This window comes from Empidonax traillii, unplaced genomic scaffold (assembly GCF_003031625.1).
Source record: "Empidonax traillii isolate 1590-97213 ecotype Southwest subspecies unplaced genomic scaffold, ASM303162v1 scaffold104:size2570737, whole genome shotgun sequence".
Classification (NCBI taxonomy): Eukaryota; Metazoa; Chordata; class Aves; order Passeriformes; family Tyrannidae; genus Empidonax; species Empidonax traillii.
In genome coordinates, this window is record NW_020955297.1 from 239,594 (window position 1) to 251,554 (window position 11,961).

At 45.5% G+C, this 11,961-nt stretch overlaps 1 protein-coding gene and 1 long non-coding RNA gene across 3 annotated transcripts; one reads left to right on the plus strand and one right to left on the minus strand.

Annotated features, from left to right (window-relative positions):
• Nucleotides 1-1,848: 1,848 nt before the first annotated feature.
• Nucleotides 1,849-6,014, minus strand: LOC114056769. The gene is made up of 4 exons (XR_003571084.1): nucleotides 5,952-6,014; nucleotides 5,819-5,874; nucleotides 3,883-3,970; nucleotides 1,849-2,023 (listed from the first exon to the last, which is right to left on the minus strand). It is a non-coding gene; the product is annotated as an uncharacterized LOC114056769 (long non-coding RNA).
• CCDC51 (coiled-coil domain containing 51) lies at nucleotides 6,004-10,663 on the plus strand. Of its 2 annotated transcripts, none has more exons than XM_027882234.1 (5): nucleotides 6,004-6,035; nucleotides 7,386-7,638; nucleotides 7,764-8,110; nucleotides 8,434-8,598; nucleotides 9,810-10,663. In XM_027882234.1, the coding sequence occupies exons 3-5, from the start codon at nucleotides 7,793-7,795 to the stop codon at nucleotides 10,584-10,586; spliced, it is 1,260 nt and encodes a 419-aa protein (XP_027738035.1). In that variant the 5' UTR covers nucleotides 6,004-6,035; nucleotides 7,386-7,638; nucleotides 7,764-7,792; the 3' UTR covers nucleotides 10,587-10,663. The 2 variants fall into 2 exon arrangements, with proteins under 2 accessions (XP_027738035.1, XP_027738037.1); XM_027882236.1 differs by lacking the exon at nucleotides 6,004-6,035 and adding an exon at nucleotides 6,134-6,317 and having other exon boundaries at nucleotides 9,810-10,586.
• The last annotated feature ends 1,298 nt before the right edge of the window (nucleotides 10,664-11,961 follow it).

Sequence of the window (11,961 nt, forward strand, 5' to 3'; positions counted from 1 at the left end):
GAGGACTGTTTGCCAGGAGGGCAGTTGAGTGCCTACATTAAAGTAAAGCCTATTGAGAACAGCTCTCCCACAGCAGAGATCTGTCACTTTGCCATTTGGTCCTCTTCCCTCTTGTCTTGATTTTTGGCTGAAAGGCTTTTGCATATTGTCTCATGCTGTGGAGCACACATCTCTGTTCACTGTCCTCTACTAAGACCACCTCAAGTTAGCTTGGCTGGGATTGGCAACCTTATTCATTTCATTCAGTAACTCCTGGGGCAAACAATTTCTTATTGATACACTGCCAAGGTTTTATTTCTCTCATATTCTGGCCAAATCTAGAGGATGTCGTCTCCCTGTCTCTCTTCCTTCTCCTTTAAACCACCCCCCTTAGGTTACCTACTTTGATACCAGCGGAAAATGGGTGTGCACGTAGGCACTGTGGTTAAGGATGTGTCCCCTTTAGTGTACGACTGATGTAAATGAAGTACAGCTTCTGCTTTCACTCTGAGCACACAGACCCGTGGGCACAGCGTCTGTGATTGTGTTTCATGTGTTGGAATTGAGCTCTGCCCCAAAATGCAGCAGTGGTGGCTCACATTGCCCTCAGCATTCTGCACTGAGCCTAGGCAGTCCCTGCTCCGTATCTAAGGCACCTCTGTCCTACATCTTTGTGAGAACATTTTTATGACACACAAGTTACCTTTATCCAAAACGCAGAAATCATTCAAGCGTGAATTCCAGCCTTCACCAGCTCCGTGAGCTGGCAGGACTCAATCCGTTCTCCAGAGTAGTGCCTTTAGAGACAACTGTCTCGGTGCCGCCGAAGGCTGATTTTCACCCCTCTGGAGGGCAGTGGGGGCACTGCGGGGACACTGAGGGCGCTGTGAGGGCAGCTCCGGCGGCGGGAAGCGCTGCGCGTGCGCAGCCGCACCCCTGCCATGGAGGCCCCGCAGCTCCCGCGGTCGCCGCGCGGGGGCGGCAGAGCCCGGGCGCGCTGAGGGACCCCCGGGCGCGGCCCCGCCCTCAACCCTCTATAATGTCTTTTTTTAACAAGGAAACCCTCTTAGTTGCACGTCGTGCAGTGACAACCGAGACGTGCGCTCTCTTCCTTATGAGCCCAGAACGTGAACGAGCCCAGATTTCCCACGTAGTTCCCCCCAATGCAGCCTGAGTGTCTCCTTGTCCACAGAAGCCATTCCTTTTCTGCAGCCGTCACCTGCCCCTCCTGACGGCAGGAGCAGCCTCTGGCCCGCTCTTACTCCTACCGTTAACTCCTACCTTGGGATAATCATACTCTTCCTTGAGGTTTCTGCACTCAGTGTACTGCCACAGCTCTGTATTTTAAAAGTTAAGTTACTGTCTCATAAGGACTGTTCCTCTCACTTCTCCCCCCGCTCAAGGCATTCTATGAGTGTAAAGGAGCTGCAATGACAACATGCAAAGTTCAGGAGAACATGGTGTAGTGACTCTTTGTAGGACAAAGGCAAGTGTACGTCCAGCAGGTCCTGGGACTGTAGGGCCCTGCAACGTTGTTAAGTAGGAACACGGAATGGAGTGGTGTTGTGGAGACTGGCAGACCCCAAGGTGCTGGCAGCAGAAGTACAACCCAATTTTTCTTTAGAGAAAACCTGCACTTCTTACAAGAGCACACATCTCAAAAAACTGCAGCTAAACCTAAATCTCCAGATTAAAACTCTGCAGATTTTAACACTCAGACCCTGTCTCCCACTGTCAAAAGAGGGCAGAAACTGAAATTTAGTCTCACAAATGACTACCAACCCCAGCAGATGCACAAGGTCACATTTCATTACCAGTGTAAAACAGTAAAGCCATTTGTTAACAAAACCTAGAGGGAAATAGAAAATATCACATCTTAACAAAAAGGATTTATTTCGACTAAACAAAATGTACAATGTTCCCAAAATGACAGTGAGTTTTCATAACTCTCTGAAGTCTGCAGATCCATTGAGTAACTCCATCACTTCTTACCCTGCAGTTTAATCAAACTACTTTTTGCCAGACTTCTTTATTCCACCACTGGCTGCCAAAAGAAACAACACAGCTGGTTAGACGACTGTGACACAGTTCAGCTACAAATTCATTCCTCATAAAGTTGACTCCCCCCTAGACTGTCTCTACAGCCCAGATCCCCACTGGTTTTCATCTCACACACTTTAGTCTGAATGAGTGACGTACTTAAACATTAGAAACTAAGTTTCTCCTGAAAGCAAATACGCCCCATGAATCTACAACAGAACTAAATATTTCAAGAGTTACTCTATTCCTCATTGTTAATGTTTATTTCTTATACAGCAGGAGCACAGTCTGGTTAAATCAAATTCAAGGCTAAGGAAATAAATGCATCATTATCCCTATAGCAACCAAAGCCAAAAGTTGGGATGGATCTAAGCTCTACAGAAGCAGGTACTGGAATGATGAGAATTCTAGTTCTCTGGAATTATCTGTTCCCTGCAGTCCCTATTATTGAAGACACTACAGCAGGGTGAAAGAACACCACGTACTGACACAGAAACAAGTGTGGCATTTTTGTCAGTGCTGGTTTTCACCCCATGTGTCAGGTACAACCAGTGGGAAGGGAAGAGAACAGCAAGGCTGCACCAAGACAGGCTGCAAGGGCTGAAGGTCAACAACAAACTCATCACTGCACCGTGATTCCAACAGTGTTGCCTTGCTGAGGCTCTTGGGAAGAGGCTGTTACCTGCTTTGGCAGGCATTAGACAAGGACCACATGACTGACATTCAGTCTAGAACAAGGCCGAGTAATAGTGGCAGGAAAGAACTGTGAGGATCTGTGAGATGAAGTGACCTACACAGAACGAGTTTAGAGTGGTAAGGACAGAGCAGAGGCTCAAGGAATTCTTTTGCATCACTCCGTAACACCAAAGATATTCTGAGTCCCACACCCGCAAATCTTTTGTACAGGGATAAATCAGAGGAGCTAGATCAATTTGAGATAAATAAACAAGAAATATCCCAAGTCAGTGAAACTGGATGGCACTTCCTCCAACAGCACCAACAAGTTCTAACGTGAAAATGCAGAACTGCTGGCTAAGATTTGAAACATCAGTCCAGCCACAATGTCAGAGGACTCACTGACTGCCAGCAAAGTTCCCAGATACTGAATAGGTTCTGTAAAGAACTGGGTAACTACAGACCCAGTCTGACCTCGACATAGCAAAGGTTGTTAGTGAAACCATGGGACTGTTGGAAAGGTCTTTCTGGGCCCTTTCAAGACTGAAAGTTCACTGAAGAATAGGAAGCAAAGTGTGAACAGTCTGAGTGCAGACTCACATTAACAGTCTCCTGCTGTCACTGAGACAGATTGGGTTCAATGGGCCACCAAGATGCACGCTGTGAACTTTTTTCTGTGACAGCACATCCTTTGCAGTCACTAAGGCAAAAAGGTTGAAGCCAAACTGATTTCCAGCCATCTTTTTTTTTTTTTTTTTTCTGCCATGAATCTCCTGCTATAGAAGAAATTCATCCTCTCAGAGGACAAGCACTGGATTTGTTAAACCTGGAACACTGTGGCAAAGCCTACATATAATACATATGGAAAGAAAAGGCTGGTATGCTAAAATAAGAATAGGAGTGTCTCTGCACATCCCACCAGAACAGGTCAGCGTGCCAGACACAGTGTTTTACCTGCTAAACCAGAACCTGCACCAGGAATTTGGGGGAGAAATTGCACAGCCAAAGAGAAAAAAGAAAAATAAATAGCATCTATTTGTTGCATACAATCTGTACCTGCCATCAACTTGCCGGTCTATTGCAAATAACCCAGAGGTACCTGACTTTTCATGTTTGTCAAGCAAAAATATTAAATTTTTGAAGTCAGTAAGTCCTCCATCCCTCCTATCAGGATGGCACCTCACTTACCCAGAGGCCCTTTTCCAGCAGCTTTTGCTTTCATCTCCTCAAGTTTCTTTTGCTCCTCCTTCTGCTTTTGTTTGAATGCCAGATCTGTCTAAAGGAACGAACAGCAGCATTTGTTAACATCTCTTCCCCCCCACCTAAAATTTTAAAACAACTGACAGGTATTGAGAAACAAATGTAATGCTCAGCAGCAACCAACACCTGACTGGACTGAGGCAAGATGGCTGAATACTGCTAAAATATAAGACTGCTAAAATATACTGCACAAAACTTTGCAGAACTATCACCAAGGCTTTTGCTGTACCACAACACAATGGCTAAACATTAACTTTGTATGTTTGGTCTTTCTGGAATTATTTCCCCTGGCATAATCTTGTTCTGAGATTATGATCCCTCCGAATGGCAAATGTTTGCACTAACACCATTCACTAACGTGCCATCGACACATGGAGCCTGGTGCACAGGCACTAACAACAAAATGTGGGATTGCATAGGATTTAAGTAAAAAGGTTGCTTTTACCTAAAAAGGCATTAATTTCAAATAAATCCTGCCACACACACGTCACTTTTTGCTGGGTTTAATATATTTGTATTAGTTCTAAGGAATCTATTGAGACTGCTGGCAAAATGTACAGGCAAGCCAGCTGTTGAGCATCCCTGCTGGAACAGCCTCTGGAATTCAGGACAGCTCAGACATACTGCGTCCCTCAGACACACATTCTTAACAGACATCAGGACTGAAAGGGAACACAGTTTTTTTCTTGGCCCTCAGGACTTTGGGTAACTAAACTGAGGACCTTGAGAACTGAGATTCCACGGACTTTTCACCAATCCAGTCCACGTCTCAGCTACCTTTGTAACTGCAAAGCTTTCCTCTTCTTTCAGTTAAAGCTTCTCTTACTGCAGTGTCACCCTATTACCTCCCCTACCAACCCCTCATAGAACAAAATATTCCATTTCTATCTCTGGGTTTTCCTATTTGTTTTGTATTTCCTGTAGCCTAAAGTGTCTTTCCTAATAAATTAAACCCTCACATTTATTCATTTCTGTGGCTTTTTTTTTTTTTCTTGCCTTGCATTTGAGAACACTACAGGAGTTGGTATCAATAACCTCATATCTCCAGGGGTTTTTTCTCATGCACTGAGCACTGCCCTGCTACAGGTGAGAACCTCCTTTGTTTGCCACAGTTTTATTAAAATCCACAATGGCTGTTAATTTTTACATTACTGTAACTTGGATCCTTGTAAGCCCTTAATTGGTTCTACCATTTCTCTAACAAAGCTTATTTAGAAAACTATGATTTCTTTTTTCCTTTTTCAAAGAGACATTGTACTTGCCTTTTTCCAGTCACTGGTGCCTTATCCATCATCCACTATCCTCAGAAATAGCAGCTGACACCCATACTCTGAGCCCTTATGTTTGAGTATCTCTAATACACAATCCACTAGCACTTAATTTATTCAAGCTACTTGATAATCCCCGGGTTTGTACCCTGTCCCGGGCTCCTGGGACCACAGCGATTATCTGACAGACTTCTGATCGAAGTGAGGGCATTCCGGGCTCCTCCATTAGCCAGCACTGCTGCATCCACCAGGAATACGGGCGGGATGCCACCGAAGAATGGTTTGGGTTAGAAGGGACCTTGACGATCATCCAATTCCAACTCCCTGCCATAGGGAGGGGCCATAGGGAGGGGCACGTCCACCCTGGCCTTGAACACTTCCAGGGATGGGGCACCCACGACTTCCCTGGGCAACCTGTGCCAGGGCCTCACCACCCTCGCGGCGAAGAATTTTTTCCTAAAATCTCATCTAAACCTCCTCTCTTTTAATCTGAAGCCATCCCCCCTTGTCCTGCCACTTAGATGCTCTTGTAGACGTCAGCGAACACCCCACGCAGCCGGGCCCGCGCCCCCCGGGGCCTCCCCCGCCGCCCTTACCTCATCCAGGTCCTTCGTCTGCTTCTTCGGCTGCTTCAGCGGCTTCTTCTTGCCGCCTGCAAAGACAGAGGACACAGTGAGGGACGGGTGGGGCCGGGCGGGTGGCACGGGGGCACCCCGGGCCCGGCCTTACCCTCCCGGCCCGACATGGCTCCGCTCGCTCCGCCCGCCGCGCCCGCCCCTTCCGCCGCAGCCGCTTCCGCCGGGGCCGGGGCAGGTACGGGAGCGGCGGGCCGGGCCGGGCCGGGGGGCAGCGGGGAGAGGGCCCAGGGGGTCGGTCATGAGGGAACGCCTGGCTGCGGGTTGGGGGTGCGCGGCGGGAGTTCTGGGTTCGCCTTGTCTCGGCCGGGATCGGACGGGACCCGTAAACGCGGGTCTGGCTCGCCCCCGGCTCTCGGTGCGTGCGGCAGATTCTGGAGGCGAGTTTGTGAAGGGCTGCGGGCGGAAAAAGCGCTGCTTACGAGGGGGAGCAAGAGGGGAGCCAGGCAGGTTATCTCAGGTTAACCTCTCACAGTTTTCTTGTGTCCTGTGAGCTCACACTGAGATCACTTTCTCCACTGGCTCTATGTGACTTGTCTGCATAGGAATCCTCCTTGAAATCTCAGCTTTCTCTATCCTTTGCTGAACTACAGTAGCCTGAACTTTTGCTAAAACTCTTCGTGTAGTATTGCGATTAAAAGAGGGGAATTTTGCAGTCTGGAACAGGCAAAGTTGAGCTGAGGTTTAGTACATGGCCTGCAACGTAAGAGTAGGTGTTGTAAACAGGGACATGTGTGAGTGATGCTGGAAGGAGAGAGCACTCACTTCATTTCCATGCCTTGTGGGTTTGATCTTCCGTGTTGTTATGCATACAAAACAACTGCTAAGATCTTCATAGTGCCACTTGGTGTTATTACTGTTTGCTAGAAATACTAGGCAGGGAATGAACTTGTGGTGTTCAAAATTAGCCAGCCAGCTAAAAAGCTGATGAAAAACCATTTTCCAGTTGGAACAGCCCTTTCTTGTGGAGATGCCTGTATAGCTGCCTAAGATTAAAATTGTTTTATTGTTTTAAAATAATTAAAAATACTCTGCAAGAGCTATCAAGCTTTCTCAGTAATTCCTGGGTTTATATTTTATTAGTCAAAATAGTATAGTCATACTCAAATTTCATATTAAACCTTATTTGAAAGTTTTCCTATTTCCAGTGTTTAGAGGAATGTGCTCAGTAGAACATTAAGATTGCATTTACAATAGTAGATTATAAACCATAACTAGCAGCCTGCTTTTGCAGCGTAGGCAAGAATTTTAAGCTCATTTTAAAATCAGTGCAGCTGTGTGTTCATTACTTGAGATTTTTCTGATCTTGTGGCTCTTCCTGATGTTTTCTTTTTGTAGGCAGTCTCATAGAAATACTTCCTGTGTTCAGTTCAGCATTTCTGTGTTTTTTCTTTCTCCTTTGTTTTTTTTGTCTGTGCACCCTTCAACACATCATGTATCTGTGCAGTCTAAGATAAAGGAAATGATCGAGCCATGCTTCTTTTCTTACCAAGATCTCTGTCTTTTTTCCTTTTGTTGTCTTTTGTAGAGTTGTGAGTACCTGTGACACCAAGTGTGAAACCACAAAGCAGAATTTCATAGTGCAGTCACTGCTGTGCTGAAGCACTAAATTCTTCTGAAGCTGCTCCTGCTGGCGCTGGATCTGCACATGATTGGTGTTCACGCCGTGAGTGAGTTAGTAATCAAGAAGCATGAAGCGTGGTGGGAGTACTTCCTAACAGCAGAAAAGCAGGAATCTGTGGCACAATTGCACTTTATTGAAATTGTGGCAAGTTTTCTAGGTAAGCAGTGGTGTAAAACCAGCGATGATTTAGCCATCTTGAATTGGTTGGCTTTGGTAGACATGTAGTTTTAAGACTTATAAATCAGCTGTACTTCAATAATTTTTTCTTCTTCTTCCTTGTAGCACATTTAATCAGTGATTAAATTGAAGACATGGGGCCAATGAAATATAAATCAAGTGTGTCCTCAGTGTCCTGTGGCCTGCAATACCACCATTCATTGATGAAATGGAGTCCCAAAATTAATTTACATGTAGTGAGGACTTACTGCTCCTCAGAGCCCAAGAGGCCTGAAGCCAAGTCTGCCATAGAAATGGCCATGGGCCTCCTTCATCGGATCACAGAAACTGGGACTGTGATGGGAAAACAATCCCTTCAAAAAGCATCTGCAACATGCAAGAATTGGTGGGACAAATATGAAGAGTTTGTTGGAATTAATGAAGTTCGAGAGGCTCAAGGAAAAGTGACAGAGGTAAACGTGAAGATAATGTGGAGTTTTAAAACTTATGATTTAAGCTATATGAAGCATAATCACTGGCTGTGAGGCAGAAAAGATCCTCCAAGGAGAATCATGTCTTTTTTTTCTGCTTTGACTGTCTGTGCAGGTACTGTGAATGTGTTCCAGGCTATGCATGTAGTAAATAGAGCTTATCCCTTGGATTGAAATGGAGTGTGGTTTGTTTTGTTGCTGGGGTTTTTTTCCTCCCTCGTTCCCTCCCCCACAAAAATTTGTATGAATAGCAATTTAGGTCTGTATGGCTATAAGTTTCTAAAATAAATGCTCTTTCTTCTCAGGCAGAAAATGTCTTTATGATAGCTCGAGGGATAGTACGAGAGGCTCGTGAAAATGTAGAAGCCCAACAGATAAAACTGAAGGAAATTCGAGACCGCTTAGACAGGGTCTCTCGGGATGACACCCAGTATTTAGAACTGGCTACTCTGGAACACAGGTTGCTGCAGGTAATTTGTTGGTACTTGAGCATTGGCAAATATGTTGAAAATTTGTGTGCTTTGCTTCATCACTAGTGACTGTTTTTGTAGATGCAGTTCAGTTCTAAAGTAAGTGATCCAAGTTAATTTTTTAGGATACTTGCTTTAGTTAATTATTATCAGTGGTTTGACCCACTCTGCAAATTGTATATGTTAATGCTGAAATGGGGTAGTAAATTTGGAGAAGAAAACTGCAGATAATGAGCCTAGAAATTAGTTGTTGTAGTGGTGACCTGTACATGAGTAGTCAAGAAAAAGCTGCCATTCACTGAATTAACCTTCCATATGATGAGATAAACTCTTTCTGGTTAATCCATGAAAATTCATCTGCATTTTCTGTGGCTGCAACACCCAGTAAATCCAGGAAATCTACATGAAACTGCAGGAACAGCAGGAGCAGGCTTGGAAGCAGGTACACCTGTGGCAAAGTTCAGGCAAGGAGTGGGTACCAATGTCTGAGACAAAACTGAGCTCCTGCATCAGTGGGTAGAACACTGGGAAAGAACTAGAGAGCTGTACTTGTCTAAATGTGGAACCAGATTTGTCTGGATGAGACTTAAAGAAGAACTGACCTCTGCATGACCATGAAGAAGAGTGGAATTCAAGTCACTGCTGTCTGTAAGGTGGTGGTGCCATGTCACAAAAGAAATTTATCCTTGGAAAAATAATTCTGAGAGATGCAGGAAGAAAGGGAAGACATGTGCCTGTAAGAAGGGTAAAATAGAGAATGCAGAAGAATAAGAAGTGTGTTCGTCAGATGAAACTATCTGAGATGTTGTTTTCAGTCCTATTTTCAGTTCCCTGTGAAGGGATTTGAAAGTGAAAGGTGTGGTAAGGGTGGTGTCTGGAGAAGTTATCAGGGCTGAAAAAGTGAACTCATACCCCTTTTCTGTCATCAGCACTTGACAGATTCTCCTGTACAGGATCTTCAGCTGTGATTCCCGACAACCTTTTCCATTTCTAAATTTTGACTTAAAATGATGTCTCATTGACTTAAGTAGGATTAATAAAGAAAATCCTACATTCAAGGGAAAACTTCTGAAACCGAACTAACGGATGTTCCCAATTTTCCTTTCTCCATCTGCATCAGGGTTTTGGGGTTTACGGGATTTTTTTTAGTTTATTAAACACTGTATAGCTTCATCTTATACCTTCTCTTTTAATCACTATATTTCTTGCAGGAAGAGAAGAGGTACCGAGCTGCATATTTAAATGCAGAAGAATCGGAGAGAGAAAAATTCTCTCTCTTCTCTGCAGCTGTAAGGGAAAGCCATGAGAAAGAGCGCACAAGAGCTGAGAAAACTAAGAACTGGTCAATTATTGGTTCTGTGCTGGGAGCCATTATAGGTGTTCTTGGTTCCACCTATGTAAATCGAGTAAGGCTGCAAGAATTGAAAGTCTTGGTGCTTGAAGCACAAAAGGGCCCAATAAATTTACAAGAAGCCATCAAAGAACAGGCCTCCAGCCATTACTCACAGCAGAAGGATCTCAGTGATGTCATAGAAGACCTGAAAAAAGTGCTGCAAACAACAGAATCGAAAGGAGTAAAAGAGGGCGCTTTGTTAACTAGAGAAACCAGGAATGACTCCATAAAAATAGATTCACTTTTAACTCCTTTAAACGAACAGCTAAACTACATTAAGCAAGTCAGTTCATGTCTAGGGAGTTTACAGCAGCAGTTTAACAGTCTGCAGGAAAGTATCACGCAGGTGTTGTCTGAGATGCAGAGTGTTAAACTCGCGATCCACTCTAGACCTACGGAAAGGGTGATCCCGAGGTCTTCGGGCGAGGGCAAGGGCCAGGCTTCTGCTGTGAGAGATGTGATTTTGGAATTGTGTGATACCGAGCGGAGACTGGAAACACAAATCAAGAGAAGTTCTATTTACAGCACTGCACTGACGTGTGCTATGTTTGCTATTACTCTACCTGTACTCTATATTATACTTAAAGGGAACTGATCTCCGATTAATCGCCACAATTTACTAGATTAATAAAGGTAAACTTGCACTCTAAGTAGTTAGAGTACAAGTCCAAATAAAGCTGCCTTAGCATTTCTCATTATGCCTTCTCCTGTATATTTGAACAACTTGTAAAGCCGTAGTCCATCTTCTGCTGCAGGCTCTGTGTTAAGTCTCTGTCGTGTGCTGTGCTTTTAACAAGCAAAGGAATTGCCACAGTCAATCTGTTGATTTCATTCACTGTTTCACTCCTACTGTCTAGTCTTGTATATCGAGGCAGCACCCCTACATGGCCCTCTGAGCCCCAAATTGCAGCCATGGGGCCCCAAATGGCCCCCAGCAGACCCCAAGTTGTTCCCGTCATTGCTCCCAATGCCCTTGTCACCCCACAGTGGTCCCACATGTCCCTGTTAGGCTCTAACTTACCCCACTGGGTCCCAGTTTGCCTCCCCACTGCCCCTCATTGCCCAAGACAGGCCCTGTAGTGTAATCAGGTACATCCCCCAGATACTCTGACCCACCTCAGCCACATGCCCTTCCCTAGCTCAGACCCTCAGCTCCACGCAGCAGGCACTGCCAGGGCCCATCAGCTGCAGCCCCCAGCTCCCTCCAAGGCCCCTTGAGATTCTGGGCTTGAGACATGTTTATTGCTGGAACAGCCATGTATTGGGGCCCCACAGGCACTGATGTCCTGCCATCCCTACTGTTTCCCCTCTCCCCAGCTGAGGGCACAAGGAAGCGTCTTCTTCCACTGGCACAGTGCCATAGCTGAGCTGAGGTGACCCCCCCAAGTCCTGTGCTCCCCCAGAGCTGTCAGTGTCTCCCCATAGCCCCTCTCCTATTCCACCAGGACACCATGAGGCTCTACAACCTCTGCACTGCCGCAGCCCGGTAAAAGGAGAGGTGACAACAGCACAAGGGGTTCTTGCTCTGTTGTAGGTGTTTATTAACACAGGAACACATGAGAGTACAGAGTCAAGGGTGCTGTCCCTGACTGAGGGGAGAGCTAGCCCTTATATAGGGTTCGGGGTGGAAGGATCTGGAAACTGGGAGGAGCATGGGACTAAACAACCAATGGGGATTCAGCAACATGCATAAATTAACTAGGAGCCAATAACATGGAAGGAGGGAAATGGCAGGACCGCCCACAGTGTGGCCAATCCTGGCCAATGAGGGAGAGGGAAACCTTGACCAATCAGGGAGGAGAAAATTCATGAGGGGACTAACATGTTCAAATATAACATAACAAATATAACTGGGGTACAAACATTAAAAAGCATGCATTAACAGTAAACATTATAAACGTTAGTCAAACGACCGCAGAGCATTCTATTCATTTACGAATCAGGCTAAAACTGCCTGCAAGCGTCCGTGT